Source organism: Rissa tridactyla, chromosome 3 (genome assembly GCF_028500815.1).
Source record: "Rissa tridactyla isolate bRisTri1 chromosome 3, bRisTri1.patW.cur.20221130, whole genome shotgun sequence".
NCBI classification, from domain to species: domain Eukaryota; kingdom Metazoa; phylum Chordata; class Aves; order Charadriiformes; family Laridae; genus Rissa; species Rissa tridactyla.
In genome coordinates, this window is record NC_071468.1 from 93163298 (window position 1) to 93189978 (window position 26681).

The 26681-nt window shown below is 40.7% G+C and overlaps 1 protein-coding gene across 2 annotated transcripts in view; it reads right to left on the reverse strand.

The window, feature by feature from the left end:
- Positions 1-1739: 1739 nt before the first annotated feature.
- The window catches only part of KCNQ5 (potassium voltage-gated channel subfamily Q member 5), a 303149-nt gene continuing 278207 nt past the window's right edge, over positions 1740-26681 (reverse strand). For both annotated transcript variants that reach the window (XM_054193769.1, XM_054193768.1), the window contains 4 exons: positions 16790-16898; positions 7913-8044; positions 6913-7039; positions 1740-6512 (listed from right to left, as the gene is read on the reverse strand). In XM_054193769.1, the coding sequence (XP_054049744.1) occupies positions 5571-6512; positions 6913-7039; positions 7913-8044; positions 16790-16898 (1310 nt within the window). In that variant the 3' untranslated portion in view covers positions 1740-5570. The remainder of the gene's footprint in view (positions 6513-6912; positions 7040-7912; positions 8045-16789; positions 16899-26681) is intronic.

Consider the following 26681-nt stretch of genomic DNA (forward strand, 5'->3'; position numbering starts at 1 on the left):
ATGGTCCTGTACTTCTGTTGTACAGAGCTGAACGGTGAACATATATATATGTCTCTTTATGGATGCACGTTACCGCCTGTGCCTGGCCATTGTGGCCTGTGGGATAACTCAATAGGAAAAGCTTTGCGCTGCTGTCTTCTGACCTTTCCCTATCTCTATGTACACACGAAGCAAGATGTCCCAGTTTAACACAAGAAGAGCGAGCAAACCTGTTTGCCTTTTTTCCTGTCCTGTGTTTATTTTATAGGCAGAGCTTGGCAGTGTTTACATAGCCTGTGAGTACAAATGGCTGACATGGAAAATCTGCCATTCTGGAGGCTGCATCTTTTAATTTCAGTATCTAAGACTACGTTCAACAGAGCAGCAGGGGTTCACCTATACATGGAAATATTCTGCTCTGATTTTGAAGCCTCCAGGGAAGCAGTGACTTCACCACAAGAAGTCTCAAATACTAAAGCTTATCTTCAGCACACTGCAGGAAGAGCAAAGAAGGCTGTAGTTTGGTGCAGTAGCATTCTAGATCAACTTTCACAATTCGTCACAGAAGAAAGGGCTTCACCTAGGCCTCAAGTTAAACTGAGGTAGTGGATGAGCCTTCTCTTAGGAATCCTGCTGCTCGCACAGGCCCCTGATTGCTGATCCTGAAGCGATTCCCATTTACATTACAGGGAAGGTAATAATAACTTCCAAACTCATTTTCATAGAGCTGCTAAAACATCTGAAGTTTAAGTAAACTCTGCTGTAAACAGTTACCAGAAACTGAGCATATCAGACTAGTTTGTGCATGTTTTATTCTAGTAAACTTTCTTTGTGGTGTTTTGGTCCATTTAATAAAAAAATTACAAAACTTCAAAAGGAAAACAACAAGCAAGCTTGAATTTTTTTTTTTTTTCCTGATAGGTGCTTACACCATACAATCGTTTATGTAAGAAAAAAATCCGCTAAGCATGGTACTTTTCAAATCATTTTTATTAACAACAATATGGATTCAACTTTGTCAAGAAGTTACAATTAACATTGTAATGTACTGGCTAATGTCGTTGCAGTGTCAGTGGAAGCAGCCTTCGTGCTTTCTAAGCCTGTCATAAAACTGGCTTTTTATCTTTCAAAGAAGTAAAAAATGCTTCCAATAGCAGATGAAATTGGGTATGTCTGGAGTTGTCTTATGTGTGGCCACAGCTGAATGAATGGTCACATTTGCATCCAGATGAATGAACAGGAAAATATTACATGCTTCCACTGACGCTGCAGGGGACAATTCTTATTTCAAAAACCAATTAACCTTTTTAGACAGTGACAGCACTTTGTGTGGTGTTGTAATCCATTTGAATTAAGTCGATTAACACACTTGAAAAAAAATGTGAAGCAGAAATATCTGGGGCAAATTCTTTTCTGACCTGTATTTCATTCAAACCTAATGAATCCAAAAGGATTGCATGACATATGAGTCAGGATAAAAGTTGGCCCAGAGAGGCAAGTTCATTCCTGGTATAGGTGGGTTCAGTTCCTTTAAGGTCAGTAGAACTGAGCCTGGTTATCCCAGTGGAGGCTGAACTTCACCCAGTTGGGCAGTGAATTCATTGAAGTCAGTGAAGCCATCCAAGGATGAATTTAGCCTCAGGTGTTTAAACCCTTTTTTCGTTCCTTTGCTGTTATATTTTCTTTTCCTGCTTACTCCTCTTTTCTGATTATTCTCCTTTTCTCTGTGCTTTTAAAAAAATGTCCCTTCTCTTCTTCCCTTTTTACATCAATACTTTGTGCGTTATTTTTTATATAGTCAATGTGACATGGGTAAATTCAGCTAAGTATTAGTTTCCTCAGGAAATAACTGGAATATTACCATTTTCACTTTAAACAGATGCCCAACAAAATAAGGATTTGAATCTGAGCTCCCGATTCAAGAAAAATTCTTGAATTCCATAGAACGCATGAATTCCATAGAATTTTTGCTTGAGTAAGGATTGCAGGTCCCAATCCAGAAATACTACTGTACATCAGATGTTCTACTATACATCAGCAATTCAGTATGATTTGACTTATCACAGAACAGCAGGTGAATTACTCCTCACCATACTATAATGAGAGCAGTCACTCTAAGTAGGATTATCTCAAAAACATATGGAACAACCGTGGGCACTGTGAATAAAAGTGTATGATCTTTGCAATCTTGAACCCTAGGCTAAAACACTATATTCATATTTAAATAAAAAGTATAGATCATATAAGCCAGGAGCAAATACAAATTTTTAAACAAATAATAATCATCAAAACTATTCTTTTCAGTTCTCTCTTCAATCAGGTACAAGAAACATGCTGATCAGAAAACAGTTATTTGGATAAGGCTTAATTCCTGAAGCTCTTACTTAAGTTCAAATTCTCTCTTCAACAATCCCCAAGTGGATTGTAAATCAGAAAAAAATTTGTCCTTTGTCCCTGCTCATCCTTATTAGCAGTCATGAGCTGGACTTTAATAAGCAGCATGGGACAAGACTTGAAAAGGTCCTTCTTTTGTGAAGCCAATGAATGACTGTCAGTCATGACACTGTCTTTTAAAGAGAGAGCGTAGAAACAGGAAACTCCTCATGAGGAAAAATGAGCGAAGCTTATAAAAATCCAAACAAACAAGTCTTCCTCTCCAGAATTTCATATGTTCACTACTCTTTCTATTTTCTATCAATATTATGTTAAAAAATTCCTATATGATAAGACTTGCAGCTACAAAAATAATAATGGTGAGCATAAAAGAAAAAAAAAATTAGGATTTTAAACCATAATTTGAAAAGATAGGATCTTCTGGATTTATTAGTACTTTGTAAAGACATTAACATTTTCATACATAATTTATAGAACTCATTCTTTTGTGCACAAAATTGTATTAAATAAATTAACTTAAAATTAGAAGGACTCAAGCATGTCATTTAAGGCAAAAATACCAAGTTTCCGTGAGATAAATTATCAGCAAAACCCGAGGCCCCGTTTCCGTGCGGGATCAGCAGAGGCGGGGCCAATGCTCCATTCTCCCATTGCCGCCTTCCGGGCTCAATGGGGGTGCAACCCCCTCCATCTGCTGAGGCAGATGAAGGTGGAAGAGTGGTGTCCAAATTCGTGATGCCTTGGTTTTTTGATCTCGCCAAGGAGAGGGAAGGGAGTTTCATTCCCGACACACAGTTGCCACGTGCCTGATCTCTTGCTCCTTAACTAAACCTAAGCGCAGGTTTATACTTAGGCCATCAGGAGGCTTCGTATGAAAGGCAAGAAAGGCACCAAAAACTGTTAGAAAAAAGAAAGAAAAGCCTAAGAAAACCCAACATGTAAGTTTTTAAAATTTTGGAGTAGTACTTTAAACTTGCAGATCTGTCTGGATGAACTGCACACATTCAAATAAGTTCATAGTTAAATGAACTGAGATGTGGAGAAAACCCTACTTATCCTCACAAAATTGTAATTAGTATGACCAGACTGCACGTAAAAGAAAACAGGAAAGACTGAAGTGGTAAATTGTATGGCAAATCAGTGGTGAGGAAATTGTGCTTCAAGGTGTCTTTCAGGATTTAACAGCTGAAGTTTGCTCTGGCGTAAGCCATGGAACACAGTGTACCATCCGTGGACCCCGTATAACGACACAATATATACACTCTACAGTTTGCATGTACTTTCACATAATAAGGTTATCATGTAACATCCAGGAATACTTCTGTAAAGGAAATATGGAAGCAGAAATAACAATGGTTTCATAGTAAACAGGTCGAGTCCTTCACAATACAATCTACAGCATTTAGCCATGGTTTAAGACTGGAGTGACATTTTTGATGTACATACTGAGTTCCCAGCAGGTCTGGGCCTTGAGAAGACACTGCCCTGAGTGAGCTGGCACCGGCACCCCCGTACATTTAGTGTTCCTGCTGCTAATGGGAAGCTGAGCCCGAGCCAGGTTGTCTACAAGCCTGTGGTGCAGGTGGGGTATAAATCTGGGGGGAGGACCCGAACAGAAACCTCCTTCAGCTGGGGAGAGCGAAAGCCTGTTTAGGCTCTGCAAGGGTCCTTCCAGTGGCGAAGCCTTGCTGGGGACGTGAAGATGGACACTACCACTGCTCCTGCGTCTCAGCAGAAGTGAGGTGTAGGTTAGGATAAGAAAAAAGGATGTCTCAAACAGGAGTGCTAGGTCCTATGTAGGCTTTGAATTTGAAAACTCGGGTATTTGGAGGAAGGAGTCTGGAGGTCCTTTCTTGGAAAGTTCACAAGAAATGACTGCAGTTGGGACACAGTGTTGAGCTGTAAGTGTGTGACCACTTTCCCCTCCCTCCTCCTCCCCTGTTATTTAAAAAACAAAAACAAACATACAAAAACACTCTTGCCTTCAGGTTTTTTTTCAGTTAAGGTGGTCTTCCCTACTTCTATTTCCATTTCTGATTGCCTACATGGCATTTTTTTTTTGGAAATAGCACTCAGTATCTGTGACCAACAGTCTGGTTTAAAAAAAAACCAAATCTTTTTGCCTCTTTACCTTCCGTCCTTTTAATTTCTGGGATCATTTCCCTTCCTGCCCATCTAAATCCATATTCTTTTTTTTTCTTCATTGATTGTGTTGTCTTTCTCACTTCCCTGTTCTATCCCCTTTAGTTTTACTCTGTACTTTAGTTCCTCATTTTCCCTCCTTTCCCAGCCTTACGAAGCGCTGTCATGGTTGGGAGGGCAAGGAAAATTGCCAAAATTTCCACAGAAGGAAACACTGCTGCTACAATTAAGGCAGCGCCTGCTTCCTTCCCTCTCCTACTGCTGCCAAAATGTTTCAGATTCAGAAGACAGCTCCTCCATGAGGCTGGAAGAAGGAGAGATTCCCCTGAATTTTCAGCGCAGTCACCCAGGTTATCCATTTCTGAGGCCAGCCTCAACCCTTAAAATAAAAACTTTTCATAGCAAAATAATGTTCTCGTTATAAAGAACAATGCGATAGTGGTCTGTCAGGTGCTTTTGCCACAGCACGAAATCACCAAAAATCGGATGGATATTAATGTACTGTTCTTCAGAGTTAAGAATAACTGATTACTGATGAGCTCATGGGTGTATCTTGCAACTGGCAGCCATTTCTAATCCCATATTACTGGTTTCCTTGGTACCTTGCTAGCAGCTGTAGATAATTTTTTTTTGTTGTAAACATAAACTATCATCTAAATCAGGACATTATATATATATATATTTAATTAGTTCAGAAGCAAAGTGCTTTAAACCTTACGATTTTGACTTCTGCTTTGTAGAAACGGCACTAGGTCTAAATGCTCAAATTTTTGCTTTTTGATACATCCTGCAGCATTAGCTTTGTAGGCAACTCGTCGTTTAAACCTACTGTACTACATGAAAGGTTGCCGTACTGTAGGTGTAAATTTGAACGTTAGCCTTCACTTGAACATGCATTTTCATGCAACTAGGAGATATGGGCTCATTCAACTGCTTCTCAGATTCATCCTGATTTTTGTGATTTTTATCTTATTAAAAAGGCTCTCAAAACAGTTCATGCTATGATATGTATGACTAGAGGAATGACCCAGCCAATGAAGAAAGCCCACAAGCTGTTATTTAAGTTTGACGTGGAGCAGATTGAGTGCTTCTGTACCGTCCCCTGGCTTGCAAATGCTTTGAGATGATCTTGATATTCCAGTCCTCAGAGAGTCAGCAGAGAGAGTTGTTTCCACTAACGGGCGCGAGATGGCTTCAGTAGTCTCTGTTCCTGCCTCTGTCTCCAACTCTTCGTCAGTTATAAATAATTTTGACTCCCTCCATTTGGAGTATACGTCTTGGCTACCTCTGGAACCACTGGAGTCACTGCCAGCAATCTGTACATTCAGTTCTTCTGTCGACTGTATAAGGTTCTGTACAGATAAAGATTTTCCTAAATCCATTTGCACCACAGGTTTAACTGAGAGCAAAGGTTCCCCTTCTATATCCAGACTTTTCCTCCATGCGAGATCCTTTGTCGCACTGGGCTGTGCGACTTGTCCGTTATCCTTTGATGCAACAAGGCAAGCGGTGACATCGGAAACATTTTCCTGCGTGGTTACAGGAATAATATGAACGGGCTCAGGCCTATTGATATGCTTCATTGATGAGAAGGGTGGTATTTGTAATGTTGTTGGAGTTGCTGGCTTAGTTGCCTGGTTTATTTGGTTTGATGAATTATTAACTGTTGCAGGTCCATCGTTTGGCACTTGCGTTGCTTGACTATGCATAGCTGGACTAAAAGCATAGTAAGCCTGAGTGCTGAATTCATTTGGTGTCAGTATAAGCTGTAGGCCACGAGGCAGGTTGGCACTAGCAGATCTGGATACGCATCCACTAATTTGTGCAGAATTAGACAAATCTTTGCTGTCTGATGGACTCTGGTAATCAGAAGTCTGCTCACACTCAAAAGCCGGCATTTGAAACGAAGCCAGAGTGAGCGCGGACGCAGATCCTTTTCGCAAAACTTGTTGATAAATATCTAATAGACAGTCCAGTTTTGACTCAATGGATTGTACCTACAGGAGGAGAGGAAAAGGTTAACATTAATGCCAAATACTAATTTAAAATATTTGGAACCCAAGCAAAGGGAAGATGTGGCTGATGAAGAGAAAAATGGAAGGAGCTTGGTAGGCACTATTGACTCTTGAAAAATAATGTCAAAAGCCATGTAGATATTTCATAAGCAAGCTGATAAAAGGGAAAAAAAATTAGTAACCTGCGATTTTTCCTTCCTTATTTTTCTGTACATGGAAGACGATTAAGGTAATACAATTCATACCAATTTCATTTCATCATGTAAATAAAGCAGATATTAGAAAAAAAAATATTTTACCTGTCCAGCCTTTGAAACTGGAAATAAAATACACAAAAGGCATGAGCAATAGAGCAAGACAAAGTGACAAATAATCACTCTACCTGTTTCTCCACCTTGACTACACGCCCTAACATACTGAGGTCATCGGTTGTCTCATTCTCTGCAGGATTCTTTTCTCTGCTTCTTTTATCTGCTGTGATTTGTCCTTTCCCAAGAATTTGGTCAACGCTGTAAGAGAAATCAAAAGCTGCTGTGATTCCTGAAAACGGTGAGGATATGGAAGTGCTTTAAAAATGAAAATCACAGTACTTCAGAGAAGCAATTGAGAAAAAAGACAATTTTATTAATTAAGAAAAAAAAAAAGAGAGTGATTTTTGAGCATTTCTTTTCCATTGGTACTAACCGGGGCCCAGAACTTAGCCATCATCTGGGAGATCCAGGGCTAGACTTGCTGAGAGGGTGAGAGAGGAGGTGGCCTCCCCCGTAGCCTGATGCTGGGGAGGGGGAACAGGTGTACCAGTGCCACCCTCAGCTCTCTGGTCCTGACAGCAGCATCGAGTCCTGGGAAACTGGTCAGTTTGAAGCAGGAAGCTCAGCCCTGATACTGGTAATGGTACACATGATGCAGTGTTGTATTTTGTTGTTTTGTTTTTTTTTTTTAATTATTGTTGCTGGGAATCTAGAACATAAAAACTACACAAATACTACATTACCAGTAGTTCCCAATTTCTTTTATGTGAAAAGAGGAAGTCTGGGATGGGAGAAGGGCAGTTCTCAGCATTTACCCCACCCTTTTGGCAACCTCATGACTAAATTCCTTGTTTATGAAGGGACTTTTCAGATAAAGGATTACCTTTTATATTGTTCCGACTTCCATTTTCTGGGGCCAATTAGATATATGGGGTTTTGTTTGTTTTTACCCACAATGTAATTTCTGGCTCAGCTGTGTTTGCAGAAAGACAGGCTGGGCTGAAGCATGGATGGCAATTTGTACCCAAATATAACACATCATATAAATATATAAACATCACCAATATTCATTATGCAGTGAATGACATAAGATAAGATGCTTATGCAGAGCAGAAATTATTCTTTCCTTACCGTGACTGAAGACTCTTAATCCTGCATAACATGTCTAGATGACCTGCTGAGTACTGTTCAATGACATCTTTGACGTCATATGGACGAAGTGTTTCCTTAAACTTTCTCTTCGCAACATGAAATTTCATAATTCTGTGGGGAAAAAGCATTTCACTGATTAATCTTCAACAGCTGTGAAACAATACAATATATTCCACTCACAAAATTTGACAGCTAATTTTAAAATGGAAGATATTTTCAATACAGCTTGTGCAAGTGAACTTTTACCTTTACAAAATTGGTTTCGGAAGTACAAATGTGTAAGTAGAGACAGATTGTGCCTTTGAATTGTTAGGTAAGAGACACCAGGCAACGCTATTTTAAAGAGCACAGAGCGTGTTTAGTTTATCAATATACACCTATTTGACTTTTTTATGCTAGGTGCCTGATTTGAAAGGTGCTGAAGTACATGCTTAATTTAAACCTGGGATTAGTCCCACTGACTTTATTGAGATATTCTGTAAGCTGCATTTGTGCTGAAGCTATTTCTCTCCTTGTTAGAGGAAAGATTCGCCTAACAAGTTGATTGCACCAATTTAAATAATAGTATTCTTTTTCTGGAGCTCATTTTAAGTTCTTTCCTTTCTGTTTTGTAAAAAATTTCAATTTATGCACCCAATTAATGTTTCATCAGTGTTTATTTTTAATTAATGTTCAGGCCTAAGTATTTGTTTTTAATTTATTTTGCAGACTTAAGATCAAACTTGCAGGCTGAAGAGAATTTTTTGCATTTGTTACATATTGAAATCTATGGAAATTACTGTTTAATTAGCATTGGTGATTTTGTTTTCCTTGAATTTTACTGCAGAATACCAAGTATCAGATAACAGTAAATATCCAAAAATTGATGAATGGCATATGTTTTTTATGTGCACAGAAATTTGCACAAGTTTCTGGGATGCTTATGTCAATATGTGATGTCCACTAAGTAGCTCCTCTTAAATAATAGAAATGACAAATTTGGAAAGTCAATGACAGTGAGCTGATTTTCCAGGTCAGCTGGTAACAGCCGCGGTTCTCCTCGGTTTACGTGAGGACTGTGGAAGAGAGAACCGTGTGAGAGCTGGGACAGAAGTCAAGGGATCAGGTGCGTTGGCCATTCTGGTCTGTGTTACAGAGCTTATGAATCCCCATTAGGGCCAAACTGCTGATATTGTTTGCTGTCTGTTGCAATTAAAAAAGAGAGACAGTGAATTGGTGTCCTATTCCAAATCCCAATATTTCACGCTAATGTATTCCCTCTGTGTTTATTGTGGTATGTATAAGACAATGAATGATAATAAAAAGCAAAAAAATGGCCTTCACTCTGTGATAAATTAGATAAGTAGTGTTTTAGTGGAAGAATTTAGGAAAACCATACTATTTATTGTTAGGACAGACATAATGTATATAGAGTCAGATTAATAATATAGAGTGATCCTCTACTGTTTTCTGTATTGTACGTAAATGTTCTTCCAAACAATATCAGCCTTTTCCCACAGTGCTTAGTTCTTGATATTTCTCATTCTGGTAACTTCCAGTTAAAAATGAGATTGCTTGTCACTGGTATAGAGCTTGAAGTATGATACTGATTATAGAAATTAAAAATGGAAAAGGTCCATTAGGAGAAGTCCATCACTTTGACAGTTCAGGACTGATTTCCATGCAGTTTTAAATATGTCAGATGATGCACTTTCCTCTTTTCCATTGTCAGCCAGTTCCACAGACTAATGGCTTTTGGCATCTTTTATAATCTGAAGGCCTCTGAAGCTCGGATGCAGATTTTTTTTTCTTTTTAGCTGTCAAATGATGCCCAGATGCTCTGTTCGTAATAGTCTGGCAGCGCAGACAATCTCCTGGAATCTACTTCTTTATTCAGGTTACAAAGAGTAAATGATGTAGCTGACATACAAGAAAGTATATTTTTTCTTGTTATTATTCTCTCTTTTGGTAGTCACAATTTTTTACTTCATGCTCTTGATAAAGCAAAAATATGAAACTCTGTTAGAAAAGCTGAGCCAGAGGATTAATAGCATAATTGAAGACAACTGAATTTGCCACAACTGGGTGATTTTACAAGAGAAGAGACAGAAGACTGATTTTCATTAACAGCCACAGAAGCTTCTTAATCAGTGTGCACACTGCTTTGCAGCTTTGCAACAGGTTTTTTGGTTATCTAGGCAGTTCGTTCATAGTGTTTAGAAGTCAAACGCAAGACCAAAAGCATCACGGCTGTATCAGTGAGGGGTAACTGTACTATTTCTGGTTTAGGCATTAGCTCATGTGATGCCCTCGTAATTAACTTCACCAGGGTTTGGAACAGACCCATATTGCTTACTCCTTTTTGCTTCAAATATACAGAATTTTACAAAAACTGTGCAAAAACCTGAAGGCTTATAAAAGACTGGCTTTTTAAAATCCTGAAAGTTAATAAGAAACAGAAAACCTGACTTCTTTCAGTGATGGAGCCTAGCAACTGCTTTGCAGTTATTAAATTTAGCTGATTCTCCGTAGTTATTTACTGTCAATTTTAAAAATTCATTTCTCTTTCTATATCTCGAAATAACTACGCAATCGAACTTCATAGACTTGAGCACCCATCCTGAAAGATTATTGCAACTATATAGAGAATATATGAAAGTAATGAACAAAAAAAGCCTTTGAGGTTCCTTCATTCGTGCTTCTAGAATAAAATGTTGCTCATTTTGGTGCGTTCCTGTGTGATAAAAACGAAGGGTTCAGGTATGCGGGCACAGGTGGATAACCTACCCGTAAAAAACCGGGAAAATGAGCACAAGGTTCTTCATACCCCAAGTATTTGAAGCACCAGCCCTTGACCCAAAACAGGAGGAACAGGGGAAATGACAATTCGCTCTGTCTTTTCTGGTTATACCACAAGGGGGCAAACGAGACTCATCATAAACGAAACGGAGTCGCCACGGGCAATACTGAACCGCTGGTACTGACCACAAGGCAGTAATTGAAAGTAAGAATTAACCCCAAAACCCGAAGCGTGTAGTCCCCATGATTTTTTAAAACATTATTTGTATTTCTAAATCGCTGCATGCCGTGTAGCGAGGGGGTATTTTATAACTGAAATCTAACGTGATCGACGATACACGGCTGTAAACTTACTCAAGTCACAAATGTGACAATTTTCCGGTGAGACTTAGCTATAAAAAGTAGCCTGTTTCAATGATGCATCCAGAGGAGAGTAGAAAAAAAAAGTCTTTTGTGTTGAATTAGACCAATATATCAAAGTGCTTTGCCTATAGTTAATGTCTAAACCACAGGTCCCACTAACCTTTACGTGCACTGATAATTGTAGAAAGTGACAGGCCCAGTACCAACTTTGTCTTATAGACCTCTAGCAGCCAAAAGGAGCATCCATTTCATTTAACTCTTGTCAAATGCAGGATCAGCACCGATCTAGAATTACACCGTTTTCTGAACCCGTAGGTTGCATATCTTTCCTGGCATTTACTGCATTTTATTTTCTGTTCATGTTGCCCCTTCCAGTATTAAAAGCTATTCTGCTTGTCATTAGTGCACTTTACTGAGACTGGCACCAAGACAGAACATCTCTAATCCTCTGTGCAGCCCTGTCGTACTCCTGCTATTTTTTTAAACCTGTATCTTGTCAGTCTTGTCAATATCTCAGGAAGAAATAGAGCTTGATTCTACTGGGATTCATAGAATCATAGAATTATCTAGGTTGCAAGGGACCCTTAAGATGATCGAGTCCAACCATCAGCCTAACTCTGACAAAACCACCACTGAACCATGTCTCTAAGCACCACGTCTACCCGTCTTTTAAATACCTCCAGGGATGGCGATTCCACCGCTTCCCTGGGCAGCCTGTTCCCATGTTTGATAACCCTTTTGGTGTAGAAATTTTTCCTTAATATCCAATCTAAACCTCCCTTGCCTTAAAGATTAAAAAGCAGGCAGGTTGTTTTACCCATAGCTAGGTGAGGTGCCCACAGGTTGTTTTCTCACTTTACTACCTCAGGAAAGCAGGTGCACACAAAGATGTAATTTTGATGGTTCCTCCATCTCTCTACCCTTGGCTTGCCAAATAACCCTTCTTCCTGGTAAACTGCAACATGCAGAAGATATCGGGATCCAATACAGGGAGTCCAACAGACAAAAGTTGAGAGATAGTTCCACGATGTGTGGGGTGAGTGGGTCAAAATTGCCTCCTGCCTCTCCTGGACTGACCCATCCCCGAGGAGCCAGAGACATTGTTTTCTGCCAAGCACAGTGCTGTCGTAGCGAAGGACACATCTAAGAGCCTTGCCTAGACTCTGTAGACCATCTGGGCGTAAAATGCACAATTTAATATGGGATTTAGAAGAAATAGAGGATTCTGAAACACCACCAAATTCATAACGGCTGCTAAAATGACATTTTGTAGGTGTAGCAGAAACATTTCAAAGACTAAACATAAGTGGTAAATTATATTTTCCTTCTTTGGCTATTAAATATGTATGGCTATTCAACTATACAGCTTATCAGCTCAAGAATTCTCAAGTTTCATTATGTTTAGCTACATTTATTATTATTATTTCTTATTAACAACAAATGAAAACATATCTATGCAATCACTAGAGATAAGAGAGGAAAGACCTCTTAGGTCAGCAAGTTCATCTTCCTGCCATTGCAGTTATTTCCTACTGCACATTTATTTATGCTTCTCAAATCTAATTTTATATTCCATAAATAGTAAAATAATTCCATCATTTCCATTGTGGAGAGTATTACAGAATTTAGTGCCTCTTGCTATGAAAAATGATCAGAGACATCGCAATATATGGAAACAAGGTATCCTCATCTTCTTTTTAGTCTCTTTTATATACATCCATCATTGTGAACTAACAGATAGAGCTGGAAAATGCAATGTTGTTTTGTTAGTCTCCAAGAACTCTGCAGGATATTAATGGCTTTTAGTTCACGACAAGACTAGGGCCAGTTGAGTAGTGCTATAAAAGCCTGCTGGCACAAAGGCTCAATGTACTGCTAGCAAGAACAGCTTTGTGCACTGCTGTGATCCCAGGCAGAGGCTGCAAGGAGCAGGACTGATGCCCAAGGCGTGCTGTGGAGCACACCATGTTTCACCATGCTACTCACCTGTTCCCTGCTCCCCAACATTTATCCTGGGTTGCATCAAAAGAAGTGTGGCCAGCAGGTTGAGGGAGGTGATTCTCCCCCTCTACTCTGCTCTCGTGGGGCTCTGCCTGGAGTACTGCATGCAGCTCTGGGGCCCCCAACATAAGAAGGACATGGACCTGTTGGAGAGGGTCCGGAGGAGGGCCATGAAGATGATCAGAGGGCTGGAGCACCTCTTCCATCAAGACAGGCTGAGCGAGTTGGTGTTATTCAGCCTGGAGAAGAGAAGGCTCCAGGGAGACCTTGTAGTGGCCTTCCAGGACTTAAAGAGGGCCTACAGGAAAGCTGGAGTGGGACTTTTTACAAGGGCATGTAGTGACAGGATGAGGGGTAATGGCTTCAAACTGGAAGAGGATATATTTAGATTAGATATCAGGAAGAAATTTATCACTGTGATGGTGGTGAGACACTGGAACAGGTTGCCCAGAGAAGTTGTGGATGTCCCATCCCTGGAAGTGTTCAAGGCCAGGCTGGATGGGGCTTTGAGCAGCCTGGTCTAGTGGGAGGTGTCCCTGCCCATGCCCATGGGTTGGAACTAGATGATCTTTACGGTCATTCCTTAAAGATTCCAACGTAAACCATTTTATGATTCTATGATAACACTGTGTAAATGCATCAAGCAGATTTTTCTTACTTTCTCTACTGCCTCAGTCGATCTTTCCTGATGGAGAGTTTGTAGTAAGGGTGGTGGTGGAGGGGGCTGCACAAGAGATGGGGCTGTGGAAGACTCAGCTTGAGGGGCTTTAAGAGAAGACTGGCAGCTTGACATGTTACTGGACAGCTCTGCCCAGTGGGTCTTCAGTAAGACTGGTAGGGGGTCCTATTTTTGGAAAGGGCCAATGTGTTAAAAAATTGAAGTGGTTTTCAGGAAAAGACTATTTTCTCCATCTCCTGTTTTGACCATTTCAAAATTAAGGTTTCGGGGTGTTTTATGGTTAAAATCAAAAAGTTGTTTTGAAGAATAAGGTAGTCCTGGGAAAGATGTAAATAAGCAAGTTCAAAACTGAAGCAGTACACTTTGAAATTACTGAAACGAAAGATTCTAACTATCCCAGTTTTCATCTTTTGGTACTTCAAGGCTGTCCAACCTAAGAGTAACCAGCATATTCTAGATTCCTTTCACAGAAAAAAACCCAGTTCTTTCTGATTACAAAACTGAGAGAGGCCCTACCTCTGTAAACCCCCAGGCATGAATTAATTTTGCTAATTTCATTTTTTCCCCAAAACAAAAGGACCATTTGCATTGTAAAACAATTTGTACCCAGCTCTAAGCAGGAAAAAAAATAATTCCTCTCCCTTATTGCAGTTTTTCAAGGTGATGTAGCCACAATGGATTCAGCTGTATGTGCCTACATTTGGGGTCTTTTGCGTAGTGTCTCATGAAGCTATGCAAGTACCTTCTGTCTTCATCTGCTCCTGTGTACCAGCATGAAAGGAAAAACAGCCTCCACCCTCCCCCAGTGCCTTTGCAATTCAAAGCCGTTGCTAAAAACGAACTTCAAAATGAGGCACAAAGTTTCCATATAGGCAGATGTTATCATCTTGAAATTCTACAGTTACTATATAGTGTCTCAGATCCTTCTTCAGATGTTTGCATAGATGCCAGTCTAGTCAGGTAACAGATACTCTGAATAATAAGAAAGAGGAGTATCAGCTACCTGATGAACTGAATTATCAGTCTCTTGATTTTGAGAGATTAAGGTATAGCATTAAACAGAAGTCAGAAGATCATACCACATTACTGCTTTACAGATCTCAAACAAAGGTATGTTTATGAAGCAAGAGGCATGTGCTGCTTGTAATCTAGTGAAACACTAATATTTGCAGGGAGAGATGGGAGAGATTCATTACTTGATAGCAAGTGGAGGTGCAGAATTCTTATTCTCAACCTCAGGGCTGAAACGAGTTGGTGTTTGGTAAGCCAAGTGTGCAGAGAAAAAGTTAGAGGTAATCTAAAAAGTTGACTCTTATCAGTTCAATAGTGCACGTCTGGAACAATCAAACTGTTGCATCTTTGCTCTTCTTATTAGGACATTTCTGCAGATGGCACTGTGGAGAAAGTTTGACAACTAGGTCCTTCACATTTGGTTACTTTCCATTTCAACTGATAATTACCAGGAGAACCAGGCAAAGCAGCAGGTGATGATGCACTGAACAATCCAGTGGTGCCTTTGAAAACAAGCTCTATGAATTTAGTATCAAAATGTCAAGTTGATCATGAGGAATCTGGACAGAATTAAGAATGAGATGACCATTGGTATCACTTGGCAGTACAGTGCCAAGGTGCACTTGGAGCCAAGAGTCAACCAGTCTGTTTAAAATGCAACATCGCAGACAAGGATCTTTGGCACCACAGCCAATGAATTATGCTGATTGTTCCTAATTTGAGCACTTTCCATTTGAAGGAATAGCTCGTCCTTGTAGGTGGGTTTCCACCGTGTAGAAGGATTTCTGTCCCCTGCTGTAACATTGCTGGCAAGAGATGGTTCTTGGCAGTGACATTTGAGTTGCCGGTTGCAGCAGCTGTGGACATGGACCTGGTATCTGACACGTCCTGTGAGGTCATTTCCAGGCAGGTTGGAAAAATGGTTGGAACAGATGTGTGCAAGTGATCTGCCAAGCTGTCTGTGCTAGTAGAAAAGTGCTAGAAACAGCCTTACTCACTATCCGTCTCTATTGGCAATCAGGGGAAAAAGGGGAAGGAAGTACAAGTGCCCTGTCGGTTACCACTCTATGATATTATTTGATAAAGAGCTCGAGTTCTTTCTTCCCCTAGTGCTGACAGAACTAAGGTGAGAGTCTCCCTGCAGGAAAACATCATCTTTCCATAGGGTTTTGAAGAAAACCCCCGCGGCTGCTGCCTGCCTGCGGCAAGAAGGGCGCTGGGCGCTGATGTGGCCGTGACGCAGAGCCAGTGGGGTGACCCCCAGCAATAACCTGGGGCTCCCTGTCAGCAGAAAGGGGATGCCTGAGCTCTTCTTCCTTGTCAATTTACTCCTTATGGCAGGAATTTGGCCTGCCAGGTTTTGCACTTCCAAATATTCAGGAAGATGAAGAGCCTTGGCAGTCTCAGGAGGGTGAATGCTAAGTTTAAGCTTTCATTGCAGGTAATTTTCTAAGTTTTGATGCAGTTTGCTACTTTCTTGGAAAAGAAGGAGACTATTAGTTTTAAATTATTGGGGTTATATTTAGTTCAATGGATAGTGGCAGGCAAAGCTTTGCACAATTGAATAAATGTAATTATTCTGCTGTTACCAGAAGAAAGTGGCAATGAAAGTCACATGACAGACAGTTTCAGGAATATGAAAATGCAAAAAAACCCTAAAGTTTTAAAGAAAATCACTTTTCCAGGCACAGTGATATACATTCAGTAAAACTCCGTCAAACTGGATTACAGTAGTTTGGATTACAGGAGATATAGTGGAAACCAGCATTCATTACTCTCCTTCTGAGTCAAATCATGTAAATTTTTTGACATTGAAAAGCTGATAACAGAACAGATAAAATATTTTTACTTGTAAATACAATACTGATGAAAAGGAAGCATAAATAAACTATATTAGCATTAGTTACATAATAAATATACCCATGTAATAAGTTCAACTACCATTTTACTAACTGACATGCAGTTAATTAGTACTTTAATTAAGGAAATCTCAAATATTTATTCATTCAGTATTTTTTACTCACCTGATTGCTCTGATGACAGTTTTAAGAGCAGGGGTGAGATCTTCTACTGACACATCACACTGGCACCCTTTATCATCGTAAACATCATCTGTTCCAAGACTGGTGTCAGCTGCAAAATACAAGAGTGGACTAAACAAGCAGCATTTAAAAATCTCTTCCTTGGCGTTTTCTAACCGCCTGCACAGTGGTTCTGGAAAAAGAAGGACTACAAATCAAATAAGACAGAGCTTCATCAGTTTATGAACTATATGATGCACTTGTCTGTCTCTGCGCCTGTGTCATAAAAGGCCTGGGTATTCTCCAGTGTAAATAGTAAAAGTTAGAAAGGAAGAAAGCCCTGTTATTTTTCAAATAAATTAACAGTTTAGTACCAGCATGTCTATTCCTGATGTTTCACTGTTTTTCATCACATTCTCTGTCTTAAGGGAAAGTGGTGAGCTAACAGATGTAATGGCAGAATCAAAAGACACTGAAGTTATATTAAATTGTTATTTATTTACAACTGTGGATGAACCTGACATTGAAGACAAAGGAGAAGATCCATTTCATTTACTAAAGAGGCTGTGGAATGATGCAAGGCTTTGTTACAGGTGAAATAAACAAAGTACCTCTTTGCCAGAAATGAACAGAGCGCGACATCCATTGTGGATCGATTGCCGCCTTACACGTCAGGGCCACGTAAACATTGCAGCCTGCCTTTCAATAGCAGCTTCAGCCCAGTTACTGTATTTATTTGCCTGAAAAAAACCAAACCTCTATCCTTTCCTAACACCGCCTCCACAGTTAACCATTTGAGAACTAACTAGAAATCTCCAGAGTGCCCAGTGTACCTCGGTACACAAGAAAACAGGGACTGATGCAGGACCAAGAAGGTCTGCAAACTTAAAATGTGCTGCAGTGGGAACGCAGCAAGGAGGGCAGGGTCAGTGAATGCCCCTATGTCATATATGCCTCAAAGGCACATGAAATACGGGAAACCTGGCTGGAGAGCAGATTTTATTTTTCCTCCCAAACCATCTCACTCTTCACCTGCATAAAGTCCAAGTGGCCAGGTGAAGAATTTCACTCAAGGTCAGTGTATTTCAGAGCGTACGTGTCTCTGCTTCATAAGGAAGAGAGTCTAAAATGAGAGTGACGTATGAAATAGAGAAAAAAGGATGCATTCAGTAACCCTCAGTAATGGAGATTTCTTCCCAGTCCTATGTGCCTACCTATATCCATGCTGTTATTTAAAACACAGGCTTAGTCATCCAGAAACGCTGCAAATAAACCATTTCAGGGGACTTAAATTCTAAGCAAATTTGAAGCACAATCAGACACAAATGATTGCAGGACATTTTTTGGCAAGCTCCTTTTTCAGAAAGATTGTAAATTAAAGATGAAAAATATTCTTTATCAGTCAGAAGTGCCTGGCAATTTCATGTTACCTTTTAAATTTAATAGGAATACTATCTTAGAATAAACAGCATTGTACTAGGCTGCACCTGCAGGAACTGGTACTGCTGCATTCTTGTCTTCACAGATTTAATATTTGGCCATAATAACTTATTTTGATGACTCTGACCCTCAAGAATATTTTTTCTTTTTTGACTGTTGCTGAACTGGTACATCCACAAGGAACATCTAATGTAGCTTTGAAGAGCAAGAGGTTTTATCTTCAACAGATCAACTTAATATAGCAAGAAAGATGGTTTATAGCCAAGTTAATAAAGTCTTCAAGTACACATGAAACAATCAAATGCAACCTTCAAAAAAATTCACTGTAACGTTTTAAAAGTGAAATTTTCTTACAAAACTTTGAAATTTCCCCTCCCATGCTATTACTGTAATTATCATCATTACAATGATGAAAAGAGTGCTTTTTTTCTCACACTCTTTCTACTTTCTGCGAGCTTTGCTACCGACTTGGCTTATCTTATAGATAAAATATATATGCCTCTCCACCTCTCCTGCCTAACTAAGATTTGGATCCCTGCCCAAGAATGTTAATTAGCTAAAATAGACGATGTAATTAGTTTGGTAGGTATACATACTACCTAAACCCCACTCTCCGCAGGCTTGAAGTGTTCCACGACACTAACTTTCCACGTGTCATGTCTGATCAGCCTCTCCAGTTAACTTCTCCCAGTGCGGAAATCTCCCGGCTCATTTCTAAGTACCATACTAAAACCAGAGATTTTTATGCTACTGGTACTGCCAGTATGTCTCTAAGGTTTGAATCTACTCAGTTATGCCAGTATAAATTAGGACTAATTCTGCTAAAGTCACAAGAGCTACAACCACGTAACCCCAGTGAAACAGGAGACTCCACGTTGAAAGTTTAAAATAAACATGTTTCTGCATAGTTCTCTCACTGATACGGTTGCTGGGTCCTTTGCCAAGTACAGTGTCATTAATAAAAGGGCCACCTTAATGCAGTATATCTTTGCAGAACTGTTTTGAGAACAGCGTGGTGCAATTATAGTATTCCCTGTTGCTCACATGTGGATACAAAAATCAGCAAAATCTTTAGACAGATGCTGGAAAATTCTTATAAATTTAAGCCAGCTTTACGAAGAGATACCGCTCCAAATAAATCACCTTCTTTTTTTCTTTCTAATATTCCCACTGACATGAATTTCCTTCATTATGGCAGGCACTCGGTACCACACGTCAATAAAACTTATGAAAAGCTATAAACCTTCTTTGATTCACACGGGAAACATTCATGTTTCTTCAGAATACTGAGCAGACTTGGGAATAAGTTTGGGAAACGAATAGTAACAATTTGGGAAAAAAGCATCTAGCTTAACCCCCCCCCCACCACCAAAATCAAAGTTCACATTCTGATGAATTTTTCCAGTGGAAGCTCATGTTGTGTACAACATAGTTACGAGGTGAGATGTACTTGTATCATTTCTGTCCCTCTTGAGTTCATCCTCAAGGTCGGGGCCGTGTTGGGGCCAGTTTGGCTGCTTCAGCAGCTCCAGCTGTTAAAATCTCTGCCAGTTCCCAGACAGAATTAAGCTACAGCCTTAGATGAGCCCTGCTCCATGCTGCTGTCTGTTCCCAGAGAGAGCCCTCCCCATCATGAACTGGGACAGGTAGACCCTTTGGTGCTGGCTCGCGCCTAGCCCTGCACGCATCTGCTTCTCCATCCTTACCCATGCTTCTTGGCCGTGTCTCCTGCTCTCTCTTGGGGTATCTGTGCACGGTCCAAGAGGGCTCCACCGGCAACCTCAGGCAGCAGCTGCTCTGCATGGACCTGGCCACTCTGCAGAGCCTTCCTAGGGTTAGCACTGGTCCTCCATTCTCTCCAGGAGCCTCTACCACCAGCTTAAACAGGCCTTTCAAGTCTGTTGCTTGGGCAGCTCACGAATCTGGTCTCAACGATGGCCAAAGTGTCTCTTAATACAGATTTAGACCATACCCCTGCAAGTCTCCCTAAGAGGAGGTGTCAGCCAGTCTGACAATCCAGAAACAATTCCTCTTTTCTAATACCAGCATCTTTACAATTCAGGATGTGTTTTGATCCTAAACACCAATCTGGAAAGTGTTTATTTAATAACTGATGAGGCATCCACCATTACCTCACAATCTTTGACATTATATATGTTGGGCAAAAGTCTTGTCTTTGCCACTTTTTAATTTCTTCCTCTTTCTTCCTGAAGAGCAGTCTTTGATTTAATCACACAACAAATCAGCAATTACCAAGAAATAGAAGAGAAGCATGCACAAGTCATTAAAATTGTCTCGAATTTCCCTGTTTGTCACAGTATTTATGCATTCTTCACGCAAACTCCAGTCATTTATGATCACCCCAAACGAATGGGCTAAAAATTCCACTGTTCTGAAACTTTATATGTCACCAACAAAAAATTTATGAGATTGTAGCTGCGTTTCATATGCCTCTGTGCAAAAGTTACATGCAAGGTTTGATTTATTATTTCTGTAAATAACGTGTCCTTTCTGCTGTTAGCATCATGCTCTAGCATCAGGAAAACTGTGACAATATTCTGATCACCCTCATAGCTCCATTCTTTCAATGTCAGTAATATTCAAATAATTATGTTCCTGTTGAACAGAATCAAAAAGATTTTGTACTCTTTAATTTGTTTTCTGGGAACTGCCATATGCTAGTAATGACAATCCAGCATTAGTAAGTCCTTGTGCCGATGCCATGAATAGTCCTACGGAAGTGCTCCTAACACAGTGACCAGTATGGTGATCCCAAGAGAGACCCTTTGACTTGTTTTCTGAAGCCTTAGAATCATAGAATCATAGAATCTTCATGGTTGGAAAGGACCTTTGAGATCATCGAGTCCAACCAAACAACCTACAATCTCTGCCACTAGAGCATGCCCTGAAGTACCACATCTAGACATTTCTTAAACACCTCTAGGGATGGTGACTCAACCACCTCCCTGGGCAGGCTGTTCCAGTGCCTGACCACTCTTTCAGTAAAATAATTCCTCCTAATATCTAATCTAAACCTCCCCTGCTGCAACTTCAGATCATTTCCTCTGGTCCTGTCATTATTCACCTGGGAGAAGAGGCCAACACCCACCTCTCTCCAACCTCCTTTCAGGTAGTTGTAGAGGGCAATGAGGTCTCCCCTCAGCCTCCTCTTCTCCAAGCTAAACATGCTCCTTCAGGAGCCGTTAGATCTTTCTTTGACTGTGTAGGAGGCAGTTAGGACTCCTCACGTGGGTGATCTAAATCATTCTGCTGAGACTGAGTATCCACTTTTTAGACATGGCAAAACCTAAATAGGTGCCTGAAGTTGATAGTCTGTGTACGACTCTCAATTATTCATGTTACAGCAGTGTTGTGTCAACTTGTTAAAAAAAGCACTGATATGGAAAAAAAGCCTGACTGATTTTCATCGTAATGCATGACTCAAGGTGAAAAATGGATGGTGGCCTAATTTTCACAGGTGCTGAGTTACATCAAGCCATAGCTTGTAACTATCATTCAAAATCCAGGGTTCAACTTGGGAATTGAAGTCCAAGCTTCACAGCCTGCTCTCCATCCCGCTCGGCAGCCTCATCCAAGCACTCTGGCTGCCCAGGGCACTGGTGCAGAGCACCCTGACGTGGCTCACTCATCTCTAAACTCATTTTCTGCCTGAAGGGTCAGAAAGAAAATGAGTGGAGAATTCAGTGCATCTAATTTCTGGGCAAGTCAAGTTAGAATCATGAATTCAAAGCTTTTGGAGGACAGACGGTCCCATGGCATGATGTGCAGCCCCCTGGGAGGTGCGGACAGATGCACAGGTCTGCCGCAGCAGGGAGGCCCAGGAAGCTGCTTTAGCGTTAGACTCCTAAGTGCCTCGCTGATAAATGTCTGCTGAGCTCAGGGGACCCCTCTCATTCCAGAAGCAATGCTGGCAGCTTAATACTCTCATTATTCTGTTCTTTCAGCCCCTTTTGAAAGCAATGTAGAACCCCTGTTATGCTGCTGTAGGTAAAGCCTAGGATGCCCACAAGGTAGGTGCATTTCACTCAGCTTTACACTGCCTTTGAAGTAGCTTTCTTCACCTTGAGCATTTGTTGTGGAGAATTAGGGAATTAACCCATATTCTCTAAAAAATTGAGGTAACCTGCTTGTATTTTATAGTATTTCCACAAAAATGTCATAACGCAGGGAATGTTGCACAAAATCTCAGTTATGTTTTTCCCTCAAAAATTATTGCAAGTACAAACATTTTCATGCTTTATGTTCATACGATTAATGCAATTTCGCTTTATCAAACTAAAATGTCCCAGGCTAGTGTCTTTTGAAAAATTTGTTTCATGAAGGTTCTCACCTCTTCACAAGGTCTCATTATTTTCCTTGAACCGTGAATACAAATTCCCTTCACTACCCCTAGAAGTGATTTTCTTTCACATTTTCCTTTGCTTTAAACCATCAGCAAGCTGACTCTCTTTCGGTAAAGAGTTCACATAAATTGTTTCACCGCGATTACTTGCTAAGCTCCATAGGAAAAATCAACTGCAAAAAGCAACACTAATTGGGATGGAACTTAATCGCATGCTTAATGATAAGAACGCTCAAAGCTCCCCCAAAGACGGAAAGGCAGCAGTACATGTTTACATGCTTTCCAGGGCAAAGGCCAGAAAAAGGAGGCCTGGGGGAGTGAATCACATATTTATTTCCTTAATCCCTGAAAATAAACCCCAGAAAAGGTTTCTCCTGATCATGAAAGAAGGAAGGAGGCAGGACAAGTAAACTCCCGTGATGTGCTCTTCACGTTAGATGCTTAATATTTGTCTAGAAAATGACACAAAACCCCGTGGTAGTACACAACAGTATTCAAGTGGCAAAATTAAGAAAGAGGGAATAAGGATGACAAGATTTGAAAGCATCGTTTAAAGGGAGCTTTTACGAAATGGTTGCCATTTCCATGCTGGAAAGAAATTTCTCAGGAAGGGAAGGAAACTGCTGCCTCCTGGAAGGAGGAGCACTTGTGGACGAGCTGGTAGGAATTCCCTTTCCCTTCTGCACGCCCTGAGGCTCTACCCTGCAGGCGGTCCCCAGGAGGAGTAGCCCGGTCCTTTCTCCCTTTTTTCTCCCTCCTGGAAAAGGCAAAACTTTACAGCTGGGGAAGAGAAGAGAACACCAGAACTGGCATTCGGTAGCTGAAGTGCAGTACGAAGCAGAATACCATCAAGAATATCCCTAACAACATTTTGTATGTGAAAGCATTTCTAAAAAAGCCCAGATTTGTCCAAAATGGAAGACAGGATTGTTGGGAAGTTTTTTACATATTCTGGGTATAATTATCTAGTCTCCTTTCTTTGTAAGCGCAATTTTTTAAGGTCAGAAACCTAATTTATATCAGTTATCATATAATGCAGGCAAGTTCCAAATATCTAAAATTCTAGCATTCCTTTCTAACAACTCTCAATTATCTTTAGTTATTATTTAACTTCTCAAAAATTTTCTGCACTGGCAATATTTCATGGAACAGCTCCCACTACTTAATTAAAAAGGAGTCCTTTTCATTTTGAGTGATGATACGGAGGACCAGGAGACTTTCTAAAAACAATTCATTATATGCACAATAACTGTGCAGTTTAGATGGCTGATCTTATCATAAATAGTGGCACATTAGCCAGCAAGTTCAGGTGGCCGTGTGAGAAGAGTAGGAAAGAAAAATGCTAGGTGGCTCTAAACGTATGATTTTAGTGTATTTTTAGGTACGCATCTCTGTTATTTTACATACACCACATATGAGAAGTTAAAACTGTAAAAGAAATTGCAGATACATATGATAAGATCTAGAACTGTGGACTAATGAGCTTAATGTCACACCTAATTCTCTGTCTGTGTGCAAGACCTCGTAGCACACGTCAGTTGATATGATGTCTGATTATTCCATAAGACGTACAGAGGTCCTGTGCCCTGGGAGATTTCCAGGTCCTGTTGTTTGAAGAAGGTGGTAGCTGTGGGCAAGGGGAGAGAGGAGGACGGCAGCTTTCGATTCAGGTACCCACAGGAAAGTCCTGTATTTTCATTTTAGAAAAACGGTAACATTCCTCGAATGTTTCGGATTTGGTGCAAGTGGGTTACATGGTGGTTGGGAAGTTTTATGAGCGTCCCTCTCAAAATGAGTTCTTAACTCTTTTGTTTACTCTCCATGGCAGATGAGGTTGTCTGAAATCCATGCAAATCAGACTTCTGCGTGGTGGGCTGCTGTCCCCCACGGAGCTGAGCTTGTCAGTCAGTCTCCCGTGACCACCAAGTGAGTGCTCAGTCCAGTGAGCAACTGTGCACAGCAGGTTCCTCAAGTCCTCTCCCATACAGAGAGAGGCTGAATTATGGACCCATATGGCCCAGGACCTTGGTTGGAATAAACTAAAACAATGCCTCAAAACCAATAGCCTGTACTTATTTACACAAAATGAAAAAAATGACTCGGAGCTGAGATCAGAATGCCCGATTATTTTTATAAGATCTTCCTAATTAATTACAGTGACAACAGTAATAAATGAGAGCCCTATCACTGAGTTAAACAATCACAAGAAAATAAATCTCCAACCTAGCACAAATTGATGTGTTGCTAATAAAATATCATTTAGTCCCATCATATGGGGTTTATACAAATCGAGCAGCTTTCTTTTGACATCATGCAGCTTCATTTTGAATCAGCACATTTAAGCTAACCGAGATGTAAAAGCAACCAAAGTAAGGACCTTTGCCACATGAAGTGAACCATACACAAGGTCAAGATGTTTGTGCTACCGAAAGGAAAACCTGTCATTTTTGCAATGCATAAATTACATGGTAGTAACTGAGGACATGGGGGCTGAAACACACAATTGCATTCTTTCCATGGTTATTATAATATACTCTACCCTGAGGATTTTGTGCAAGTACTCTGTAGGGAATGAAAGGCTAGAGGTCGTGTGAGCGTATAATGTTCAGGGATGGTGCAAGAAATCAAGTATTTCCTTAGAGAGTTCTTTTTAATTAATCAAATTAAATATGTTTGCAGTATCTCCAGTGCTGAATGCTTTTGATGTTTTATTCAAAAAGCCACACAATGTCTCTAGGTTACCGTAAAGGCACAATAACTCATGCAGTGGCTTAGAAGCATGGAATGGTAGAAAACAAGTATAATAGGGCATTTTTGTCCCTCACTGAGAACTGCGTGCACAACATAACGCCCGTTCACTACTTCAGCTGTGGCTGTGCAAGGCTGGAGCACAATTTAAGCTCAGGTTCTCTTCCTCAGAAAAGAGGAAAGGAGAGATTTTTCGAGGTGAGTCTCTGTGGCTGGATCTACGCTAAATACAACAAGACACAGGCACAGCGCCTGAAGCACAAGATCACCCATACTATTGAAGTGCTTGCACAGACTCTGGCACAGTTTTGGCCACTGCCATTGGGTGTTCTCACGTACCGAGGGCCTTTCCCCCCTGGGCAGTTTGGCTGTGGTTTCCCTGGTTTTGGTGCAGGGACTGTGTGAGGAGGCCTCGGGGCCATAGGTGGCCCCTGGCTCGCTTGATGTGTGGGTATGGCAGTGGCTGCATGTGGCTCCAAGGTCCGGCAGCACCTTCGCCCGCGTGACAGGGCATCCCTTCGGGGAAGGCTCTTGCATGACCCTATACGATCTTTGTATGCTTTTAAGTGTGTGCTTTGTACTGCTTCGCTATTTACCATTCTTGATTGGTGAAGGTTTCCCTTTGACCTGCTTGGTCCTGATAATTCCCTTTTAAACTCCTAACAGGGACTGGAAATGCAGCATCCTGGCACCTTCGTTAATTTGTGCAGGGCCTCCCCTTCAACAAGAGTTCTGGCAGTTGCGAGCCACATGTCACCAGAGACTAGACATGTATTTAAAATCAGATTACATAAGTCTTGGTTTTTGATTTAGCTCCCCTCCGCTGCTGTTAAATGCTCTCGAGAGACCATCTGCAGCCACGCCACCAAAGCTCTCTCCAGCCATTAAAGCTCTCTCAGGTTTGGATTCCATTTGCAAATGCACATATGTAGCTGAAATAATTGCTGCCATTGCCAGGCTTACTTTGGCAATAGCAATAAATGGTTTACAGGCAGTTTCAGAGGACTGTTGCTACCCATAAATAAAGCCATTTGTGCAACAGTTTTGGTCACACTGTTCTAAGGCTGCTACGCCAAAATCCTTTTGGGAGATACCTGTGGCCAGCTTAAGTGTTTCGCTTACTGCCAAGAAACCCTCCTTCTGTGGTTTTAGTACGCAGCAGGGCAGTGTTAGTAAGCTTTTGTTACTGGGTAGCCTAAGAGGAAGGCTACTACATTTTCAATCATGTTAGCCTCTTAGCTGCCTCCATAAGCTCCTGTCTGGATTAGAAACCTCCCTTTACAGGCCAGTTTCTAATTGCTAATGTTTTGTTTTTCCAGCAGTCTCTTTTTGATGGTTTTGGCC